The sequence below is a fragment of the Salmo salar genome, unplaced genomic scaffold (assembly GCF_965601325.2).
Source record: "Salmo salar unplaced genomic scaffold, fSalSal1 ptg000432l, whole genome shotgun sequence".
Taxonomy (NCBI): Eukaryota; Metazoa; Chordata; class Actinopteri; order Salmoniformes; family Salmonidae; genus Salmo; species Salmo salar.
The window spans coordinates 3,647,964-3,672,682 of record NW_027675387.1 but is presented as its reverse complement, the minus strand read 5'-3'; the positions used below and the strand labels follow the sequence as shown (position 1 = coordinate 3,672,682).

General features: G+C 42.8%; 2 protein-coding genes across 2 annotated transcripts; one reads left to right on the top strand and one right to left on the bottom strand.

The window, feature by feature from the left end:
• Nucleotides 1-7,637: 7,637 nt before the first annotated feature.
• Nucleotides 7,638-24,553, bottom strand: LOC123733302 (uncharacterized). The gene is made up of 5 exons (XM_082971883.1): nucleotides 24,208-24,553; nucleotides 13,737-14,875; nucleotides 8,188-8,568; nucleotides 7,925-8,067; nucleotides 7,638-7,793 (listed from the first exon to the last, which is right to left on the bottom strand). The coding sequence occupies exons 2-5, from the start codon at nucleotides 13,876-13,878 to the stop codon at nucleotides 7,686-7,688; spliced, it is 774 nt and encodes a 257-aa protein (XP_082828009.1). The 5' UTR covers nucleotides 13,879-14,875; nucleotides 24,208-24,553; the 3' UTR covers nucleotides 7,638-7,685.
• Nucleotides 17,149-18,576, top strand: LOC123735947 (C-type lectin domain family 4 member E). The gene is made up of 5 exons (XM_045713117.2): nucleotides 17,149-17,208; nucleotides 17,373-17,583; nucleotides 17,704-17,846; nucleotides 17,978-18,081; nucleotides 18,201-18,576. The coding sequence occupies exons 2-5, from the start codon at nucleotides 17,562-17,564 to the stop codon at nucleotides 18,346-18,348; spliced, it is 417 nt and encodes a 138-aa protein (XP_045569073.1). The 5' UTR covers nucleotides 17,149-17,208; nucleotides 17,373-17,561; the 3' UTR covers nucleotides 18,349-18,576.
• Nucleotides 24,554-24,719: the final 166 nt, after the last annotated feature.

Genomic DNA, 24,719 nt, shown 5'->3' with positions numbered 1-24,719 from the left:
ATAGATTGCTTTCTTGTTCTTGACTTCTCTCCCAGACATGTTTAGGGTTGGAACTACCTTGCTGGGTGTTCTAGTGCCTCTAGCTTGGTGTTGTATTATCTTTCCTTTTTTGTGATAACACAGCCACAGTGTTTCACTTTTTAATGTGTATAGTATTGCTTACTAGGTGTGTCCAATCAATTTTAACCACTCCCTTCAAATTAGGGCTAATTGGAAAAGCTGTTCAAAGGAGGACATTGTATTATTTCTTTGTACTCCCTGACGAAGGCCATGCAGCCGAAACGCGTCAGATTTTTAAAACCTTGTTTCTATTGAACATGCCATACAAATAAAGGCATTTTAATCAATTATATGAAGAGTGCCTTGGTCCTCCTTTCTATTTTATACTGTACTCTGTATTTCACACAGTGAGTCTATGCAACCTATTATGTGTCAAGGGAAGCACATTTTACTCCTGAACGTGTTTAGGCTTGCCATAACAAAGGGGTTGAATACTTTCTGACTCAAGACATTTCAGATTTAAATCTTTTATTCATTTGTAAAAAAGAAAAGAAAAACATATTTCCACTTTGACATTATGAGTTATTGTGTGTAGGACAGTGACAGTAAAATCTCAATTTAATCGATTTAAAAATTCAAAATGTGGAAAAGGTCTAGGCAGTGAATACTTTCTGAAGGCCCTGTAGCTGGTATCATGTAACGGTTGTCTTCTGTAGAAATGGACCAAGGCGCAGCAGGTACGTGAATACTCATCTTTAATTAAAATAAAGGAGTAAAGCATCCACTTAACAATTCAAACAAAGTAACAACAGCTACAGTTCTGCAGGCTAGAAACGCAGTGCAAAAAACAACCACCCACAACCCCAAAGAAAAACACACACACCTATATAGGACTTCCAATCAAAGGCAACTATACACACCTGCCTTCAATTGGAAGTCCCAATCATCCACCCAACATTAAACCAATACAAACATGCCACGTCCTGACCCCAAAACTAAAACACTAAAACACTAGCTCCATCTGCTGGTCAGGACGTGACCAGTCAGGACGTGACCCCCCTCAAGGTGCAGACCCCGGAATGCACCTACCAACAAAAAAAAACAACAACACAAAACCCATAAACAATAACCCTAAAACAATAAGGGAGGGAAGGGAGGGTGGCTGCCGTCACCGACGGCACTGTGCTACACCCTCCCTCCCCAACCCACCTATCCTGGAGGTGGCTCAGGTGCAGGGCATGGACCTTGCTCCACCGTCGGCGTAGCCCACTTCGGTGGCGCTGCTAACTGCGCCGGGCAGATGGGCCACTTGGGCTGACCCTGGCAGACGGACCACTCGTGCTGGGCCGGAGGACAGGAGGACCCCTCGGGCTGGACCGGGGGACAGGAGGGCCCCTCGGGCTGGGCCGGGGGACAGGAGGGCCACTCGGGCTGGGCCGGAAGGCATGCGGGCCACTCGGGCTGGGCCGGAGGGCAGGAGGACCACTCGGGCTGGACCGGAGGGCAGGAGGACCACTCGGGCTGGATCGGAGGGCAGGAGGACCACTCGGGCTGATCCTGACAGGCCGGGCACCCTGGCAGATCAGGGCAGGCGGACCACTCGGGCTGGGCCGGAAGGCATGCGGGCCACTCGGGCTGGGCCGGAAGGCATGCGGGCCACTCGGGCTGGGCCGGAAGGCATGCGGGCCACTCGGGCTGGGCCGGAAGGCATGCGGGCCACTCGGGCTGGGCCGGAAGGCATGCGGGCCACTCAGGCTGGGCCGGAGGGCAGGAGAACCACTCGGGCTGGACCGGAGGGCAGGAGGACCACTCGGGCAGGACCGGAGGGCAGGAGGACCACTCGGGCTGATCCTGACAGGCCGGGCACCCTGGCAGATCAGGGCAGGCGGGCACCTCTGGCAGTTCAGGGCAGTCTGGCCACCCTGGCAGTTCAGGGCAGTCTGGCCACTCTGGCAGTTCAGGGCAGTCTGGCCACCCTGGCAGTTCAGGGCAGTCTGGCCACTCCGGCAGTTCAGGGCAATCTGGCCACTCTGGCAGTTCAGGGCAATCTGGCCACTCTGGCAGTTCAGGGCAGTCTGGCCACTCCGGCAGTTCAGGGCAGTCTGGCCACTCCGGCAGTTCAGGGCAGTCTGGCCACTCCGGCAGCTCAGGGCAGTCTGGCCACTCCGGCAGTTCAGGGCAGTCTGACCTCTCTGGCGACTGTTGACTGGCGGGCAGCTCTGACGACTGTTGACTGGCGGGCAGCTCTGACGACTGTTGACTGGCGGGCAGCTCTGGTGATGGTTGACTGGCGGGCAGCACTGACGACTGTTGACTGGCGGGCAGCTCTGGTGACTGTTGACTGGCGAGGCTGGGTTGACACACTAGACTCCTGATGCGTGGGGCTGGTATAGGACGTGCCAGCCTGGAGACACGCACCTCCATGCTAGTGCGTCTGGCGGGAAACACCGGACCAAAAGGGCGCACTGGCGGTCTTGAGTGCAGGGTTGGCATCACCCCTTCCGGCTCGATGCTCCCCTTGCCCTGGCACCTGCGGGGCGCTGGTACTGGGCGAACTGGGCTGTGCGTCCGTATAGGCGAGATGGTGCGCACCTCAGCGTAACATGGCGCCCTCCACCTCGTACGCACCTCCCTGTAGTCACGGGTAGCTGGCTTACGGCTCTTCCCTGGCCTGGCCAAACTACCCGTGTGCCCCCCCCAAAAAAAATCTTGGGGCTGCCTCTCGGGTTTCCTAGCCAACCGTGTTCCAGCGTAACGTTCCCGATGGTTCCTCTGTCCAGCTGCCTCCACTCTCCTGAGTGCCTCCACCTGTTCCCATGGGAGGCGATCCCTTCCGGCCAGGATCTCTTCCCAGGTGTAGGCTCCCTTGCCGTCCAGGACGTCCTCCCATGTCCATTGTTCCCTTTTTCTCTCCTGTGGCTTCCTCCTCTTCTGCTGCTTGGTCCTTTGGTGGGTGGTTCTGTAACGGTTGTCTTCTGTAGAAATGGACCAAGGCGCAGCAGGTACGTGAATACTCATCTTTAATTAAAATAAAGGAGTAAAGCATCCACTTAACAATTCAAACAAAGTAACAACAGCTACAGTTCTGCAGGCTAGAAACGCAGTGCAAAAAACAACCACCCACAACCCCAAAGAAAAACACACACACCTATATAGGACTTCCAATCAAAGGCAACTATACACACCTGCCTTCAATTGGAAGTCCCAATCATCCACCCAACATTAAACCAATACAAACATGCCACGTCCTGACCCCAAAACTAAAACACTAAAACACTAGCTCCATCTGCTGGTCAGGACGTGACCAGTCAGGACGTGACCCCCCTCAAGGTGCAGACCCCGGAATGCACTTACCAACAAAAAAAAACAACAACACAAAACCCATAAACAATAACCCTAAAACAATAAGGGAGGGAAGGGAGGGTGGCTGCCGTCACCGACGGCACTGTGCTACACCCTCCCTCCCCAACCCACCTATCCTGGAGGTGGCTCAGGTGCAGGGCATGGACCTTGCTCCACCGTCGGCGTAGCCCACTTCGGTGGCGCTGCTAACTGCGCCGGGCAGATGGGCCACTTGGGCTGACCCTGGCAGACGGACCACTCGTGCTGGGCCGGAGGACAGGAGGACCCCTCGGGCTGGACCGGGGGACAGGAGGGCCCCTCGGGCTGGGCCGGGGGACAGGAGGGCCACTCGGGCTGGGCCGGAAGGCATGCGGCCCACTCGGGCTGGGCCGGAGGGCAGGAGGACCACTCGGGCTGGACCGGAGGGCAGGAGGACCACTCGGGCTGGATCGGAGGGCAGGAGGACCACTCGGGCTGATCCTGACAGGCCGGGCACCCTGGCAGATCAGGGCAGGCGGACCACTCGGGCTGGGCCGGAAGGCATGCGGGCCACTCGGGCTGGGCCGGAAGGCATGCGGGCCACTCGGGCTGGGCCGGAAGGCATGCGGGCCACTCGGGCTGGGCCGGAAGGCATGCGGGCCACTCGGGCTGGGCCGGAAGGCATGCGGGCCACTCAGGCTGGGCCGGAGGGCAGGAGAACCACTCGGGCTGGACCGGAGGGCAGGAGGACCACTCGGGCAGGACCGGAGGGCAGGAGGACCACTCGGGCTGATCCTGACAGGCCGGGCACCCTGGCAGATCAGGGCAGGCGGGCACCTCTGGCAGTTCAGGGCAGTCTGGCCACCCTGGCAGTTCAGGGCAGTCTGGCCACTCTGGCAGTTCAGGGCAGTCTGGCCACCCTGGCAGTTCAGGGCAGTCTGGCCACTCCGGCAGTTCAGGGCAATCTGGCCACTCTGGCAGTTCAGGGCAATCTGGCCACTCTGGCAGTTCAGGGCAGTCTGGCCACTCCGGCAGTTCAGGGCAGTCTGGCCACTCCGGCAGTTCAGGGCAGTCTGGCCACTCCGGCAGCTCAGGGCAGTCTGGCCACTCCGGCAGTTCAGGGCAGTCTGACCTCTCTGGCGACTGTTGACTGGCGGGCAGCTCTGACGACTGTTGACTGGCGGGCAGCTCTGACGACTGTTGACTGGCGGGCAGCTCTGGTGATGGTTGACTGGCGGGCAGCACTGACGACTGTTGACTGGCGGGCAGCTCTGGTGACTGTTGACTGGCGAGGCTGGGTTGACACACTAGACTCCTGATGCGTGGGGCTGGTATAGGACGTGCCAGCCTGGAGACACGCACCTCCATGCTAGTGCGTCTGGCGGGAAACACCGGACCAAAAGGGCGCACTGGCGGTCTTGAGTGCAGGGTTGGCATCACCCCTTCCGGCTCGATGCTCCCCTTGCCCTGGCACCTGCGGGGCGCTGGTACTGGGCGAACTGGGCTGTGCGTCCGTATAGGCGAGATGGTGCGCACCTCAGCGTAACATGGCGCCCTCCACCTCGTACGCACCTCCCTGTAGTCACGGGTAGCTGGCTTACGGCTCTTCCCTGGCCTGGCCAAACTACCCGTGTGCCCCCCCCCAAAAAAATCTTGGGGCTGCCTCTCGGGTTTCCTAGCCAACCGTGTTCCAGCGTAACGTTCCCGATGGTTCCTCTGTCCAGCTGCCTCCACTCTCCTGAGTGCCTCCACCTGTTCCCATGGGAGGCGATCCCTTCCGGCCAGGATCTCTTCCCAGGTGTAGGCTCCCTTGCCGTCCAGGACGTCCTCCCATGTCCATTGTTCCCTTTTTCTCTCCTGTGGCTTCCTCCTCTTCTGCTGCTTGGTCCTTTGGTGGGTGGTTCTGTAACGGTTGTCTTCTGTAGAAATGGACCAAGGCGCAGCAGGTACGTGAATACTCATCTTTAATTAAAATAAAGGAGTAAAGCATCCACTTAACAATTCAAACAAAGTAACAACAGCTACAGTTCTGCAGGCTAGAAACGCAGTGCAAAAAACAACCACCCACAACCCCAAAGAAAAACACACACACCTATATAGGACTTCCAATCAAAGGCAACTCAACACACCTGCCTTCAATTGGAAGTCCCAATCATCCACCCAACATTAAACCAATACAAACATGCCACGTCCTGACCCCAAAACTAAAACACTAGCTCCATCTGCTGGTCAGGACGTGACATATCATGACTTTCAGCATGACAATCAACATCATAACTAAAAGTGAGAAAGAACTATATCTCACAGATCCAGGAATGGTTAAATGAACACGGATAGTCATGCCATGGTCCTTGGTCTGATGAACTGTGAGTTAACAACACACAGTTCTCCACTCCACCACCATTAGGCTGTCCACTCCCCCAGTACCTGCAGTAGAAATAACACAGTTAGACTGACCACTCTCTCAGAACCTAGAGTATGAACAATACAGAGCTAGACTGACCACTCTCTCAGAACCTAGAGTATGAACAATACAGTTAGACTGGATACTCTCGCAGAACCTAGAGTATGAACAATACAGTTAGACTGGATACTCTCTCAGAACCTAGAGTATGAACAATACAGTTAGACTGACCACTCTCTCAGAACCTAGAGTATGAACAATACAGTTAGACTGGATACTCTCTCAGAACCTAGAGTATGAACAATACAGAGCTAGACTGGATACTCTCTCAGGACCTAGAGTATGAACAATACAGTTAGACTGACCACTCTCTCAGAACCTAGAGTATGAACAACACAGAGCTAGACTGACCACTCTCTCAGAACCTAGAGTATGAACAATACAGAGCTAGACTGACCACTCTCTCAGAACCTAGAGTATGAACAATACAGTTAGACTGGATACTCTCTAAGAACCTAGAGTATGAACAATACAGTTAGACTGGATACTCTCTCAGAACCTAGAGTATGAACAATACAGTTAGACTGGATACTCTCTCAGAACCTAGAGTATGAACAATACAGAGCTAGACTGGATACTCTCTCAGGACCTAGAGTATGAACAATACAGTTAGACTGGATACTCTCTCAGAACCTAGAGTATGAACAACACAGTTAGACTGACCACTCTCTCAGAACCTAGAGTATGAACAATACAGTTAGACTGGATACTCTCTCAGAACCTAGAGTATGAACAATACAGAGCTAGACTGGATACTCTCTCAGAACCTAGAGTATGAACAATACAGTTAGACTGACCACTCTCTCAGAACCTAGAGTATGAACAATACAGAGCTAGACTGGATACTCTCTCAGGACCTAGAGTATGAACAATACAGTTAGACTGGATACTCTCTAAGAACCTAGAGTATGAACAATACAGTTAGACTGGATACTCTCTCAGGACCTAGAGTATGAACAATACAGTTAGACTGGATACTCTCTCAGGACCTAGAGTATGAACAATACAGTTAGACTGACCACTCTCTCAGAACCTAGAGTATGAACAACACAGTTAGACTGACCACTCTCTCAGAACCTAGAGTATGAACAACACAGTTAGACTGACCACTCTCTCAGAACCTAGAGTATGAACAACACAGTTAGACTGACCACTCTCTCAGAACCTAGAGTATGAACAATACAGTTAGACTGACCACTCTCTCAGAACCTAGAGTATGAACAACACAGTTAGACTGACAACTCTCTCAGAACCTAGAGTATGAACAACACAGTTAGACTGACCACTCTCTCAGAACCTAGAGTATGAACAACACAGTTAGACTGACCACTCTCTCAGAACCTAGAGTATGAACAACACAGTTAGACTGACCACTCTCTCAGAACCTAGAGTATGAACAATACAGAGCTAGACTGGATACTCTCTCAGAACCTAGAGTATGAACAACACAGTTAGACTGACCACTCTCTCAGAACCTAGAGTATGAACAATACAGTTAGACTGGATACTCTCTCAGAACCTAGAGTATGAACAATACAGTTAGACTGACCACTCTCTCAGAACCTAGAGTATGAACAATACAGTTAGACTGACCACTCTCTCAGAACCTAGAGTATGAACAATACAGTTAGACTGGATACTCTCTCAGAACCTAGAGTATGAACAATACAGTTAGACTGGATACTCTCTCAGAACCTAGAGTATGAACAATACAGTTAGACTGGATACTCTCTCAGAACCTAGAGTATGAACAACACAGTTAGACTGGATACTCTCTCAGAACCTAGAGTATGAACAATACAGTTAGACTGGATACTCTCTAAGAACCTAGAGTATGAAAAACACACAGAATCAGTCCTACCCCTTACACGGTGGTCAGAGTTGTTAGAGCAGTAGTCTCTTACTTTGGGGTGGTCAGTGGGTTGCCGTCCACCCATTTCCAGGTCCCCTCAGTAACAGTGTCAGTCAGACCAATCCAGAAACCCTTGTTGAGGTGGAAGAGAAACTCCTGTTGGTGAGAAAGAGCTGATATTGTCAACTACTATAGACTACATGTGTTAAATACTGGAAGATACATTACTGACCAAGGGATGTTTGATCATAACCCCCCCGCCATATCTCTCTCTCTTTCTCTCTCACCTGTTCCTTATCACTGTTGATGATCACCAGGTCTGCTCCTCTCTCCAGACAGTCATCTTTGCTCTCCCCCCGGGTTTTAGTCTCAGTAGACAGGAAGTACCAACTGGATTCAAACTTCTTCCAGTCTTTAGGGCAGGTTTGTTCTACAAGACAAAAACATGAATTTCCATCTTATTATTCTGCACCTATTATTTTAGAATACAAACACAAGTTGACTGGATATTAGATATGTGATGTTATGATCATTTATTTGGTAAACTCACTCAGATTAGAGAACTTTCTCATGAGATCATTTTTCTCTTTCTGTTGCTGGTCTCTCTCTTTAGTCAGGGTGTTACTGCTGGTCTGTTGCTGGTCTCTCTCTTTAGTCAGGGTGTTACTGCTGGTCTGTTGCTGGTCTCTCTCTTTAGTCAGGGTGTTACTGCTGGTCTGTAGTTGGTTTCTCTCTTTAGTCAGAAGGCTGTAACTGGTCTGTAGCTGGTCTCTCTCTTTAGTCAGAAGGCTGTAACTGGTCTGTAGCTGGTCTCTCTCTTTAGTCAGAAGGCTGTAACTGGTCTGTAGCTGGTCTCCCTCTTTAGTCAGAAGGCTGTAACTGGCCTGTAGCTGGTCTCTCTCTGTTGAGTCGTGATGACCAATTACTCCATCTGTAAAAGGGAAAAGTTAATCAAACATGTAACTACCACACCATTGATGATTAAGGATGATTAAGGATGATTAAGTATGATTAAGGTTGATTAAGGATGATTAAGGATGATTAAGGATGATTAAGTATTCTACTTAAGTCTCAGTGACAAAATACTAAACTTACAGTAGACAGACAGGCCTATGATCCCAGTCAGTAGGAGAACACACAGCAGCCCCAGACACACTGCAGCTACTCTTCCACCACTGGAAATGTACTGAATCACAAATTATTAAAGTATGGTATTTGGTAATGTGTTTTACTGTATCATCCACGATTGGGACAAATAAATAAAATAAAATTGTATTTGTCACATGCGCCGTATCCAACAGGTGATTTAACCTGTTGGGGCTACAGGTTAGCAATGAACCCCGAGACGGGATTGCTAACAAGGCTGGAAATTCAAAACATCAAAAATCTAATAATTTCAATTTCTCAAACAAGCAACTATTTTACACCATTTAAAAGATAAACATCTCCTTATTCCAACCACATTGTTCGATTTTCAAAGAGGCTTTACGGCAAAAGCATAAAGTTAGATTATGTTAGGACAGTACATAGCCACAAAAGTACAAACATCCATTTTCAATTCAAGGTCAGGCGTCACCAAAAGCAGAAACCAGCTAAAATTATGCACTAACCTTTGGCAATCTCCATCAGATGACACTCCTAGGACATTATGTTATACAATACATGCATTTTTTGTTCCATCAAGTTCATATTTATATCCAAAAACAGCATTTTACTGTAGCGTGAAATTCAGATTTTTTTCTTCTCTGAAGTGCTTCCGGTGAACAACGTTACAATTTACAAAATTACTATTCGAAAACATTGGTAAATTATAATATTGTGATTCAAATAATAATAGTTTATCATTTCGTAAATGCTACTGTATTGCCAGATTTCAAAATAACTTTACTGGGAAATCACAAGTTGCAATAAACCGGGTGCTGTGCTAAGAACAATAGGCTAGGCTATATAGGTTAGCATCATCTTGTAACCAGCTAATATCAATAATACTATCGTCAATAATCCCTTACCTTTGATTATCTTCATCCATTGGCACTTCCAGGAATCCCAGGTCCACTACAAATGTGGTTTCTTTTGACAAAGTTCATAATTGATGTCCAAATAACTCCAAGTTGTTCCATGTTGTTAGCGCTTCGGTGGCTACTCAAAAGTAGCGCGGGCGGGGGGTGGGAAGTCACGGCGAAAAGTTAAAAAAGTTTAAAAAATAATCTATTTACGTTCGTTCAAACATGTCAAACGTTGTTTAGCATCAATCTTTAGAGCCATTTTTAACGTGAAACATCAGTAATGTTTCAACACGACCGCTCCTGTGTCTAGAAAAACATCTTTGAAAATTGTCTCGAGTCACATGATTGAGCAGGTGCAGGCAATAATGGAAGTGACGACATCCCAGGGAGGTCAACTTCCCTTCCTTGTCATCCGGTCTCTGTTGATCATAGACGCTTCAAACAACTTTATAAAGATCGCTGACATCTAGTGGAAGCCGTAGGAGTTGCGAAATGAATCCTTTCTCACTGTGGTATCTATTAAACAATGATAAAAAAAAATAGTACAGCCACAAAATTCTTTTTTTCTCTCAGGTTTTCTCAGGTTTTTGCCTGCCATATGAGTTTTGTTATACTTACAGACACCATTCAAACAGTTTTAGAAAATTCAGAGTGTTTTCTATCCAAATCTGGTAATAATATGCATATCCTAGCTTCTGAGTTGGTGTAGGTGGCAGTTAAAAATGGGCACATATTTTTTTCAAAATTCTCAATACTGCCCCCGTAGCCCATTAAGAAAAATACAAAAAAATGAAAATAAATAAAAGTAACAAATAATTAAAGAGCAGCAGTAAAATACCAATAGCAGGGCTTTATACAGGGAGTACCGGTACAGAGTCAGTGTGCGGGAGCACTGGTGTTGAGGTAATTGAGGTAATATGTACATGTAGGTAGAGTTATTAAAGTTACTATGCATAGATAATAAACAGAGTAGCAGCAGGGTAAAAGAGGGGGGGGACAATGCAAATAGTCTGGGTAGCCATTTGATTAGATGTTCAGGAGTCTTATGGCTTGGGGGTAGAAACTGTTTATAAGCCTCTTGGACCTAGACTTAGGCACTCTGTTACTGCTTGCCATGCGATAACAGAGAGAACAGTCTATGACTAGGGTGGCTGGAGTCTTTGACAATGTTTAGGGCCTTCCTCTGACACCGCCTGGTATAGAGGTCCTGGATGGCAGGAAGTTTGGCCCAGTGATGTACTGCGCTGTATGCACTACCCTTTGTAGTGCCTTGCTGTCGGAGGCCGAGCAGTTGCCATACCAGGCAGTGGTGCAACCAGTTAGGATGCTCTCGGTGGTGCAGCGTTAGAACCTTTTGAGGATCTGAGGACCCATGCCAAATGTTTTCAGTCTGTTGTGCCCTCTTTTCAGATTTTGTTGTGCCCTCTTCACAACCGTCTTGGTGTGTTTGGACCATGTTAGTTTGTTGGTGATGTGGACACCAAAGAACTTGAAACTCTCAACCTGCTCCACTACAGCCCCATCGATGAGAACAGGGGCATGCTCGGTCCTCCTTTTCCTGTAGTCCGCGATCATCTCCTTTGTCTTGATCACGTTGAGGGAGAGGTTGTTGTCCTTGCACCACATGGCCAGGTCTCTGACCTCCTCCCTATAGGCTGTCTCGTTATTGTCGGTGATCAGGCCTACCCCTGTTGTGTCATCGGCAAACTTAATGATGGTGTTGGAGTCATGCCTGGCCATGCAGTCATGAGTGAACAGGGAGTACAGGAGGGTACTGAGCACGCACCCCTGAGGGGCCCCCGTGTTGAGGATCAGCGTGGCGGATGTGTTGTTACCTACCCTTACCACCTGGGGGGCGGCCCGTCTGGAAGTCCAGAATCCAGTTACAGAGGGAGGTGTTTAGTCCCAGGGTCCTTAGCTTATTGATGAGCGTTGAGGGTACTATGGTGTTGAACACGGATCTGTAGTCAAGGAATAGCATTCTCACATAGGTGTTCCTTTTGTCCAGGTGGGAAAGGGCAGTGTGGAGTGCAATAGAGATTGCATCATCTGTGGATTTGTTTGGGCGATATGCAAATTGGAGTGGGTCTTGGGTTTCTGGGATAATGGTGTTGATGTGAGCCATTACCAGCCTTCCACTAACTGTTGCTACGGGTCGGTAGTCATTTAGGCAGGTTACCTTAGTGTTCTTGGGCACAGGGTGGTCTGCTTAACCTCTATGGGCTAACCTACTCAACAGCCAGTTGAATCCTGTGGCGCAATTTTCAAATACCTTAGATATGCTATTACTTCAATTTTTCAAAAATATGACTATTTTACACCATTTTAAAGATAAGACTCTTGTTAATCTAACCACACTGTCCGATTTCAAAAAGGCTTTACAACGAAAGCAAAACATTAGATTATGTCAGCAGAGTACCCAGCCAGAAATAATCATACACCCATTTTTCAAGCTAGCATATAATGTCACATAAACCCAAACCACAGCTAAATGTAGCACTAACCTTTGATGATCTTCATCAGATGACAACCCTAGGACATTATGTTATACAATACATGCATGTTTTGTTCAATCATGTTCATATTTATATCAAAAACCAGCTTTTTACATTAGCAAGTGACTAGCATGTGACTAGCATTCCCACCGAACACTGCCGGTGAATTTACTAAATTACTCACGATAAACGTTCACAAAAAGCATAACAATTATTTTAAGAATTATAGATACAGAACTCCTCTATGCACTCAATATGTCCGATTTTAAAATAGCTTTTCGGTGAAAGCACATTTTGCAAAATTCTCAGTAGATAGCCCGGCATCACAGGGCTAGCTATTTAGACACCCAGCAAGTTTAGCACTCATCAAAGTCAGATTTACTATAAGAAAAATGTTATTACCTTTGTTGTCTTTGTCAGAATGCACTCCCAGGACTTCTACTTCAATAACAAATGTTGGTTTGGTCCAAAATAATCCATCGTTATATCCAAACAGCGGCGTTTTGTTTGTGCGTTCTAGACACTATCCTAAAGGGTAAATAAGGGTGGCGAGCATGGCGCAATTCGTGACAAAAAAATTCTAAATATTCCATTACCGTACTTCGACGCATGTCAACCGCTGTTTAAAATCAATTTTTATGCCATTTTTCTCATAAAAAAGCGATAATATTCAGACCGGGAATCTTTAGGTAAACAGACAAAGGAAAAGAAAGCATTCGGTCGAAGCGGGCACGCGCCTAAGCCCATAGTACTCTGTGTGGCCACTTGCCAAAAGCGATAAAGTGTTTCAGCCAGAGCCTGCATCGATATCGTTCAGCTTTTTCCCGGGCTCTGAGACCCTATGGAAGACGTAGGAAGTGTCACGTTATTGCACAGATCCTGAGTCTTCAATAAAAAGAGCCAAGATGAAACACTACTTCTCAGACAGGCCACTTCCTGCTTGAAATCTTCTCAGGTTTTGGCCTGCCATATGAGTTCTGTTATACTCACAGACACCATTCAAACAGTTTTAGAAACTTTAGGGTGTTTTCTATCCAAAGCCAATAATTATATGCATATTCTAGTTACTGGGCAGGAGTAGTAACCAGATTAAATCGGGTACGTTTTTTATCCAGCCGTGTCAATACTGCCCCCTAGCCCTAACAGGTTAAACTACACCGATTCAGAAACCCATAAGTTGACTACAAACAAAACCTAATAATGATGATAATTTCACTGTACTTCAAATCTATGAACCTCCCCTACTTAAAACATGTTGGGATTACAGACAGACAGGGAGAGGTTGAAAATGTAAGTGAAGACACTTGCAAGTTGGTCAGCACATGCTCAGAGTACACGTCCTGGTAATCCGTCTGGCCCTGCGGCCTTGTGAATGTTGACCTGTCTAAAGGTCTTACTCACATCGGCTATGGAGAGCGTGATCACACAGTCGTCCAGAACAAAGCCATATTACTACATGGCAATCTCACCTGTTTAGTGTGTGTGTGTGTGTGTGTGTGTGTGTGTGTGTGTGTGTGTGTGTGTGTGTGTGTGTGTGTGTGTGTGTGTGTGTGTGTGTGTGTGTGTGTGTGTGTGTGTGTGTGTGTGTGTAATCTTACCTGAAGCAACAACTCCATCTCTTGAACTGGGCTTGAAGGCTCTTACATTGGAATATAATTGGTCATCAATCTCTGTGTTCTTCATTGCATCAAGCTCATCGTCTTCAAATCCATCTGAGTTTTCATAGACTCCCTCTGACATCTTAACACACTTGTGGTGAAATACAGTAACTTCTAACCTCAACTCTAATATACGTCTATAGCTGTGTCTTCTCCCCGCAAAGTCCTGCGTCTGTGTGACTTTAGGTAGTGAAACCCTTTATCAGTCAACCACAGTGAAGGGGAAATTGTGAAATTAGCACAACCCTGGCCACTACGTGACTCCCACCAGCCTTAGTGTGATAATATAATACATGATATGACTCCCACCAGCCTTAGTGTGATAATATAATACATGATATGACTCCCACCAGCCTTAGTGTGATAATATACTACATGATATGACTCCCACCAGCATTAGTGTGATAATATAATACATGATATGACTCCCACCAGCCTTAGTGTGATTATATAATACATGATATGACTCCCACCAGCCTTAGTGTGATAATATAATACATGATATGACTCCCACCACCCTTAGTTTGATTATACATTGCTCAAAAAAATAAAGGGAACACTAAAATAACACATCCTAGATCTTAATGAATGAAATAATCTTATGAAATACTTTTTTCTTTACATAGTTGAATGTGCTGACAACAAAATCACACAATAATAATTTATTGAAATCCAATTTATCAACCCATGGAGGTCTGGATTTGGAGTCACACTCAAAATTAAAGTGGAAAAACACACTACAGGCTGATCCAACTTTGATGTAATGTCCTTAAAACAAGTCAAAATGAGGCTCAGTAGTGTGTGTGGCCTCCACGTGCCTGTATGACCTCCCTACAACGCCTGGACATGCTCCTGATGAGGTGGCGGATGGTCTCCTGAGGGATCTCCTCCCAGACCTGGACTAAAGCATCCGCCAACTCCTGGACAGTCTGTGGTGCAACGTGGCGTTGGTGGATGGAGTGAGACATGATGTCCCAGAGGTGCTCAATTGGATTCAGGTCTGGGGAACGGGCGGGCCAGTCCATAGCATCAATGCCTTCCTCTTGCAGGAACTGCTGACACACTCCAGCCAACAAAATCTGAAAAGAGGGCACAACAGACTGAAAACATTTGGCATGGGTCCTCAGATCCTCAAAAGGTTCTAACGCTGCACCACCGAGAGCATCCTAACTGGTTGCACCACTGCCTGGTATGGCAACTGCTCGGCCTCCGACAGCAAGGCACTACAAAGGGTAGTGCATACAGCCCAGTACATCACTGGGCCAAACTTCCTGCCATCCAGGACCTCTATACCAGGCGGTGTCAGAGGAAGGCCTTAAACATTGTCAAAGACTCCAGCCACCCTAGTCATAGACTGTTCTCTCTGTTATCGCATGGCAAGCAGTAACAGAGTGCCTAAGTCTAGGTCCAAGAGGCTTATAAACAGTTTCTACCCCCAAGCCATAAGACTCCTGAACATCTAATCAAATGGCTACCCAGACTATTTGCATTGTCCCCCCCCCTCTTTTACCCTGCTGCTACTCTGTTTATTATCTATGCATAGTAACTTTAATAACTCTACCTACATGTACATATTACCTCAATTACCTCGACACCAGTGCTCCCGCACACTGACTCTGTACCGGTACTCCCTGTATAAAGCCCTGCTATTGGTATTTTACTGCTGCTCTTTAATTATTTGTTACTTTTATTTATTTTCATTTTTTTGTATTTTTCTTAATGGGCTACGGGGGCAGTATTGAGAATTTTGAAAAAAATATGTGCCCATTTTTAACTGCCACCTACACCAACTCAGAAGCTAGGATATGCATATTATTACCAGATTTGGATAGAAAACACTCTGAATTTTCTAAAACTGTTTGAATGGTGTCTGTAAGTATAACAAAACTCATATGGCAGGCAAAAACCTGAGAAAACCTGAGAGAAAAAAAGAATTTTGTGGCTGTACTATTTTTTTTTATCATTGTTTAATAGATACCACAGTGAGAAAGGATTCATTTCGCAACTCCTACGGCTTCCACTAGATGTCAGCGATCTTTATAAAGTTGTTTGAAGCGTCTATGATCAACAGAGACCGGATGACAAGGAAGGGAAGTTGACCTCCCTGGGATGTCGTCACTTCCATTATTGCCTGCACCTGCTCAATCATGTGACTCGAGACAATTTTCAAAGATGTTTTTCTAGACACAGGAGCGGTCGTGTTGAAACATTACTGATGTTTCACGTTAAAAATGGCTCTAAAGATTGATGCTAAACAACGTTTGACATGTTTGAACGAACGTAAATAGATTATTTTTTAAACTTTTTTAACTTTTCGCCGTGACTTCCCACCCCCCGCCCGCGCTACTTTTGAGTAGCCACCGAAGCGCTAACAACATGGAACAACTTGGAGTTATTTGGACATCAATTATGAACTTTGTCAAAAGAAACCACATTTGTAGTGGACCTGGGATTCCTGGAAGTGCCAATGGATGAAGATAATCAAAGGTAAGGGATTATTGACGATAGTATTATTGATATTAGCTGGTTACAAGATGATGCTAACTTATATAGCCTAGCCTATTGTTCTTAGCACAGCACCCGGTTTATTGCAACTTGTGATTTCCCAGTAAAGTTATTTTGAAATCTGGCAATACAGTAGCATTTACGAAATGATAAACTATTATTATTTGAATCACAATATTATAATTTACCAATGTTTTCGAATAGTAATTTTGTAAATTGTAACGTTGTTCACCGGAAGCACTTCAGAGAAGAAAAAAATCTGAATTTCACGCTACTGTAAAATGCTGTTTTTGGACATAAATATGAACTTGATGGAACAAAAAATGCATGTATTGTATAACATAATGTCCTAGGAGTGTCATCTGATGGAGATTGCCAAAGGTTAGTGCATAATTTTAGCTGGTTTCTGCTTTTGGTGACGCCTGACCTTGAATTGAAAATGGATGTTTGTACTTTTGTGGCTATGTACTGTCCTAACATAATCTAACTTTATGCTTTTGCCGTAAAGCCTCTTTGAAAATCGAACAATGTGGTTGGAATAAGGAGATGTTTATCTTTTAAATGGTGTAAAATAGTTGCTTGTTTGAGAAATTGAAATTATTAGATTTTTGATGTTTTGAATTTCCAGCCTTGTTAGCAATCCCGTCTCGGGGTTCATTGCTAACCTGTAGCCCCAACAGGTTAAAACACCTGTTGGATACGGCGCATGTGACAAATACAATTTTATTTTATTTATTTGTCCCAATCGTGGATGATACAGTAAAACACATTACCAAATACCATACTTTAATAATTTGTGATTCAGTACATTTCCAGTGGTGGAAGAGACCCTCTGGAGTAGCTGCAGTGTGTCTGGGGCTGCTGTCTGTCCTCCTACTGACTGGGATCATAGGCCTGTCTGTCTACTGTAAGTTTAGTATTTTGTCACTGAGACTTAAGTAGAATACTTAATCATCCTTAATCATCCTTAATCATCCTTAATCAACCTTAATCATACTTAATCATCCTTAATCATCCTTAATCATCAATGGTGTGGTAGTTACATGTTTGATTAACTTTTCCCTTTTACAGATGGAGTAATTGGTCATCACGACTCAACAGAGAGAGACCAGCTACAGGCCAGTTACAGCCTTCTGACTAAAGAGAGACCAGCTACAGACCAGTTACAACAAGCTGACTAAAGAGAGAGACCAACTACAGACCAGCAGTAACACCCTGACTAAAGAGAGAGCCCAGCAACAGAAAGAGAAAAATGATCTCATGAGAAAGTTCTCTAATCTGAGTGAGTTTACCAAATAAATGATCATAACATCATATATCTAATATGCAGTCAACTTGTGTTTGTATTCTAAAATAATAGGTGCAGAATAATAAGATGGAAATTCATGTTTTTGTCTTGTAGAACAAACCTGCCCTAAAGACTGGAAGAAGTTTGAATCCAGTTGGTACTTCCTGTCTACTGAGACTAAAACCTGGGGGGAGAGCAAAGATGACTGTCTGGAGAGAGGAGCAGACCTGGTGATCATCAACAGTGATAAGGAACAGGTGAGAGAGAAAGAGAGAGAGATATGGCGGGGGGGTTATGATCAAACATCCCTTGGTCAGTAATGTATCTTCCAGTATTTAACACATGTAGTCTATAGTAGTTGACAATATCAGCTCTTTCTCACCAACAGGAGTTTCTCTTCCACCTCAACAAGGGTTTCTGGATTGGTCTGACTGACACTGTTACTGAGGGGACCTGGAAATGGGTGGACGGCAACCCACTGACCACCCCAAAGTAAGAGACTACTGCTCTAACAACTCTGACCACCGTGTAAGGGGTAGGACTGATTCTGTGTTGTTCATACTCTAGGTTCTGAGAGAGTGGTCAGTCTAACTGTGTTATTTCTACTGCAGGTACTGGGGGAGTGGACAGCCTAATGGTGGTGGAGTGGAGAACTGTGTGTTGTTAACTCACAGTTCATCAGACCAAGGACCATGGCATGACTATCCGTGTTCATTTAACCATTCCTGGATCTGTGAGATAGTTCTTTCTCAATTTTAGTTATGATATTGATTGGCATGCTGAAAGTCATGATACCAGCTACAGGGCCTTCAGAAAGTATTCACTGCCTAGACCTTTTCCACATTTTGTTGTTTACACGCTGTATTTTTTAATCGATTAAATTGAGATTTTACTGTCACTGTCCTACACACAATAACTCATAATGTCAAAGTGGAAATATGTTTTTCTTTTCTTTTTTACAAATGAATAAAAGATTTAAATCTGAAATGTCTTGAGTCAGAAAGTATTCAACCCCTTTGTTATGGCAAGCCTAAACACGTTCAGAAGTAAAATGTGCTTCCGTTGACACATAATAGGTTGCATAGACTCACTGTGTGAAATACAGAGTACAGTATAAAATAGAAAGGAGGACCAAGGCACTCTTCATATAATTGATTAAAATGCCTTTATTTGTATGGCATGTTCAATAGAAACAAGGTTTTAAAAATCTGACGCGTTTCGGCTGCATGGCCTTCGTCAGGGAGTACAAAGAAATAATACAATGTCCTCCTTTGAACAGCTTTTCCAATTAGCCCTAATTTGAAGAGGGAGTGGTTAAAATTGATTGGACACACCTAGTAAGCAATACTATACACATTACAAAGTGAAATACTGTAGCTATGTTATCAAAAAAAATACAACTCCAAGCTAGAAGTATCAGAACACTTAGAAAGGTAGTTCTAACCTTAAACATGACTGGGAGAAGTGTGAAGAATAAGAAAGCAATATATTCCATAGTACACTAGAACACAGCCAAACATGAACAACAATAGTCTAAACATAGCTGAGGGCAATTGAGCAAAATGACCACTAGATGATAGCAAATGGACCTATCACAACCCTACAGGAATGGTGAGAAATCCATATCTTCATTTAAACCAGGGTATTTAGTGGCTTGTAATTTGTAAATCCAAAAACTTTCCCTTTGGTTTAACTGTTTAAGACGGTCCCCTTTTCTAATAGAGGCCGGAACATGATCAATACCCACAGCTTGTAGGGAGGCAGGGTTGCCATGGTGTAGTCTTCATTGCCTACCCGTATAGCGTACTTGTGTTCCGCTAAGAGGTCTTGAAGGCGTCTCTAGGTGTGTCCAATTCATTGTGTAACCACTCCCTCTTCAAATTAGGGCTAATTGGAAAAGCTGTTCAAAAGAAGTCATTGTATTATTCTTTGTACTCCCTGACGAAGGCCATGCAGCCGAAACGCGTAGGATTTTTTAAAACTTTGTTTCTATTGAACATAACATACAGATAAAGGCATTTAAATGAATTATATGAAGAGTGCCTTTGTCCTCCTTTGTTTTTAATAAATAACATTAATGTGTACAGTCCAACATGTAATGTTGTTGTGGTATATAATAAATCATATTAATGTGTTCAGTCCAACATGTAATGTTGTTGTGGTATATAATAAATCATATTAATGTGTTCTGTCCAACATGAAATGTTGTTGTGGTATATAATAATTCATATTAATGTCTTCAGTCCAACATGTAATGTTGTTGTGGTATATAATAAATCATATTAATGTGTACAGTCCAACATGTAATGTTGTTGTGGTATATAATAAATCATATTAATGTGTACAGTCCAACATGAAATGTTGTTGTGGTATAAAATAAATCATATTAATGTGTACAGTCCAACATGTAATGTTGTTGTGGTATATAATAAATCATATTAATGTGTACAGTCCAACATGAAATGTTGTTGTGGTATATAATAAATCATATTAATGTGTACAGTCCAACATGTAATGTTGTTGTGGTATATAATAAATCATATTAATGTGTACAGTCCAACATGTAATGTTGTTGTGGTATTCTCCAATAATAAATCATATTAATGTGTACAGTCCAACATGTAATGTTGTTGTGGTATATAATAAATCATATTAATGTGTTCAGTCCAACATGTAATGTTGTTGTGGTATATAATAAATCATATTAATGTGTTCTGTCCAACATGAAATGTTGTTGTGGTATATAATAATTCATATTAATGTCTTCAGTCCAACATGTAATGTTGTTGTGGTATATAATAAATCATATTAATGTGTACAGTCCAACATGTAATGTTGTTGTGGTATATAATAAATCATATTAATGTGTACAGTCCAACATGAAATGTTGTTGTGGTATATAATACATCATATTAATGTGTACAGTCCAACATGTAATGTTGTTGTGGTATATAATAAATCATATTAATGTGTTCAGTCCAACATGTAATGTTGTTGTGGTATATAATAAATCATATTAATGTGTTCAGTCCAACATGTAATGTTGTTGTGGTATATAATAAATCATATGTGTACAGTCCAACATGTAATGTTGTTGTGGTATATAATAAATCATATTAATGTGTACAGTCCAACATGAAATGTTGTTGTGGTATATAATAAATCATATTAATGTGTACAGTCCAACATGTAATGTTGTTGTGGTATATAATAAATCATATGTGTTCAGTCCAACATGAAATGTTGTTGTGGTATATAATAAATCATATTAATGTGTACAGTCCAACATGACATGTTGTTGTGGTATATAATAAATAACATTAATTTGTTCAGTCCAACATGTAATGTTGTTGTGGTATATAATAAATCATATTAATGTGTACAGTCCAACATGAAATGTTGTTGTGGTATATAATAAATCATATTAATGTGTTCAGTCCAACATGAAATGTTGTTGTGGTATATAATAAATCATATTAATGTGTTCAGTCCAACATGTAATGTTGTTGTGGTATATAATAAATCATATTAATGTGTACAGTCCAACATGAAATGTTGTTGTGGTATATAATAAATCATATTAATGTGTACAGTCCAACATGAAATGTTGTTGTGGTATATAATACATCATATTAATGTGTACAGTCCAACATGTAATGTTGTTGTGGTATATAATAAATCATATTAATGTGTTCAGTCCAACATGAAATGTTGTTGTGGTATATAATAAATCATATTAATGTGTACAGTCCAACATGTAATGTTGTTGTGGTATATAATAAATCATATTAATGTGTTCAGTCCAACATGTAATGTTGTTGTGGTATATAATAAATCATATTAATGTGTTCAGTCCAACATGTAATGTTGTTGTGGTATATAATAAATCATATTAATGTGTTCAGTCCAACATGTAATGTTGTTGTGGTATATAATAAATCATATTAATGTGTTCAGTCCAACATGTAATGTTGTTGTGGTATATAATAAATCATATGTGTACAGTCCAACATGAAATGTTGTTGTGGTATATAATAAATCATATTAATGTGTTCAGTCCAACATGTAATGTTGTTGTGGTATTCTCCAATAATAAATCATATTAATGTGTACAGTCCAACATGAAATGTTGTTGTGGTATATAATAAATCATATTAATGTGTTCAGTCCAACATGTAATGTTGTTGTGGTATATAATAAATCATATTAATGTGCACAGTCCAACATGACATGTTGTTGTGGTATATAATAAATCATATTAATGTGTACAGTCCAACATGACATGTTGTTGTGGTATATAATAAATCATATTAATGTGTTCAGTCCAACATGACATGTTGTTGTGGTATATAATAAATCATATTAATGTGTACAGTCCAACATGTAATGTTGTTGTGGTATATAATAAATCATATTAATGTGTTCAGTCCAACATGTAATGTTGTTGTGGTATATAATAAATCATATTAATGTGTTCAGTCCAACATGAAATGTTGTTGTGGTATATAATAAATCATATTAATGTGTACAGTCCAACATGACATGTTGTTGTGGTTTATAATAAATCATATTAATGTGTTCAGTCCAACATGTAATGTTGTTGTGGTATATAATAAATCATATGTGTACAGTCCAACATGAAATGTTGTTGTAGTATATAATAAATCATATTAATGTGTACAGTCCACCATGTAATGTTGTTGTGGTATATAATAAATCATATTAATCTGTACAGTCCAATATGTAATGTTGTTGTGGTATTCGCCAATAATAAATCATATTAATGTGTACAGTCCAACATGTAATGTTGTTATGGTATTCTCCAATAATAAATCATATTAATGTGTACAGTCCAACATGTAATGTTGTTGTGGTATATAATAAATCATATTAATGTGTACAGTCCAACATGTAATGTTGTTGTGGTATATAATAAATCATATTAATGTGTACAGTCCAACACACCTGAATCTAAATGATCTACATGGAAGCAGGCTGGGAGGGATTGGCTTGTGTGTTGTTGTCTTAGCAACGAGGTAAGCCTAGTAAACTATGACTGGGGTTTTTGAAGACTTTGTAATAAATACATTGAATGTGGACTTTGAAGTGGTTTCATTTGTTTTCCACAATAATACTCACTTCATCTACTACGTTTGTTCCAGGTTATCTGACCGAACCAACAAATATTCACAATCATTATCTGAACTATCAGACGTCAATACTCTTACTAATGAACTTCAAGTCCTTAGACGTTTCCACGGTAACGCATGATGAACCGCTAAATGGCTTGACTTTGAACTTTGCTCCCTGGTTTGATTTGAGAGAACATGCCATCATGATAACCTCTACTTACAGTACTAATACTGACCACATTCATACAGCAGTCTATACAGTACTATACTGAGGACATTCATACAGCAGTCTATACAGTAATATACTGACGACATTCATACAGCAGTCTATACAGTAATATACTGACGACATTCATACAGCAGTCTATACAGTAATATACTGAGGACATTCATACAGCAGTCTATACAGTAATATACTGAGGACATTCATACAGCAGTCTATACAGTACTATACTGAGGACATTCATACAGCAGTCTATACAGTAATATACTGACGACATTCATACAGCAGTCTATACAGTAATATACTGAGGACATTCATACAGCAGTCTATACAGTACTATACTGAGGACATTCATACAGCAGTCTATACAGTACTATACTGAGGACATTCATACAGCAGTCTATACAGTAATATACTGAGGACATTCATACAGCAGTCTATACAGTACTATACTGAGGACGTTCATATAGCAGTCTATACAGTACTATACTGAGGACATTCATACAGCAGTCTATACAGTACTATACTGAGGCCATTCATATAGCAGTCTATACAGTAATATACTGAGGACATTCATACAGCAGTCTATACAGTACTATACTGAGGACATTCATACAGCAGTCTATACAGTAATATACTGAGGACATTCATACAGCAGTCTATACAGTAATATACTGAGGACATTCATATAGCAGTTGTCGTGTCTTTGGCATCATTAAACTGAAGACATGTTTATCAAATAACTCTCTGTAATTATTATTACGCGATTAAACTGATTAATCGTGTAACTGTAATTAACTAGGAGGTCGGGGCACTAAGGAAAATATTCAGATTAGAAAGTTATAATTTTCCTAATATAACTTTCAGATATTATAATATCTGATCTATGAGTCCTCTGATTAATGATGTGTTAGTTTACCTCACGTCAATCTCATTCCAAACGTCGTAAATTGTTGGTTATCTGCACGAACCCAGGCTTCACTATGAGTCATCCATACATCAATTGTCTTAAAATCATTTATATACTAATCTAAGTAATTCACAGAAATGCATAACAAACAGATATGGTTACAAGGAAATGATAGGAGAATGTGCCCTAGTGGACTAAACCAGCATGGCGGCTTGTTACACAAAGGGGGTTGGGCTTGAATGAAAGAGAGTGAAGACAAGAAAAGAGAAAGCAGCTATGCTATCGTAAATACAGTATCTTATGCATTCTAAATTACCGCCCATTTGGAAAAGGAAAATGCAATAAATATTTACTCTGAGCTGCGCTTCGGTAGATTGGTCGTAGATGCTGGCCGGGTTGGCCAACAGATCTTCCTGTACTCGGGAGAATGTCTCTGGTGGTAAATTGGATACGTGGTGGTATCTTCGTCTGGTTGTTAGACTGGATCCGTCGTCCGTCCTTTCCTAGCCCACGTCTACAGCGGCCGCTGCTAACTCAACTGCTAGGAAGTATCACTTCTGTAGTGAATAAGTTCAAAGTTCATACCATTCGCCACCAAAGCTCACGCTGAGGTTGACTTAGTTCTGTATTTGACATGTGAGTCCTTTTAACGCAGAGGCTGCAGACCTCATGTAGTGGAACCCTGGTTACATTGTGTCATTGTCTTATATAGTGGCGAGGGGAGAAGGGTGTGTTTCATAGTTTAGAACCCCTGTCTCTTCATGCGGGCCACTGATTGGTCAGGGCTCTTTCCTTATGAAAACCCAATTCTCTCATTTGGAAGCTAAAATTATATTTCATCCCCTAACAAACAGTTTCAATATCA

Bases quoted from the DNA above. Each gene is read 5' to 3' on its own strand.
- LOC123735947 (XM_045713117.2), top strand. From the start codon at position 17,562: ATGAGAAAGTTCTCTAATCTGA. The intron at 17,847-17,977 runs GTGAGAGAGAAA...TCTCACCAACAG, and splicing joins TCAACAGTGATAAGGAACAG to GAGTTTCTCTTCCACCTCAA. The intron at 18,082-18,200 runs GTAAGAGACTAC...TTTCTACTGCAG, and splicing joins AACCCACTGACCACCCCAAA to GTACTGGGGGAGTGGACAGC.
- LOC123733302 (XM_082971883.1), bottom strand. From the start codon at position 13,878: ATGTCAGAGGGAGTCTATGAAAACTCAGATGGATTTGAAGACGATGAG. The intron at 8,569-13,736 runs GTAAGATTACAC...TCCCTTTTACAG, and splicing joins AGATGGAGTTGTTGCTTCAG to ATGGAGTAATTGGTCATCAC. The intron at 7,794-7,924 runs GTGAGAGAGAAA...TCTCACCAACAG, and splicing joins TCAACAGTGATAAGGAACAG to GAGTTTCTCTTCCACCTCAA.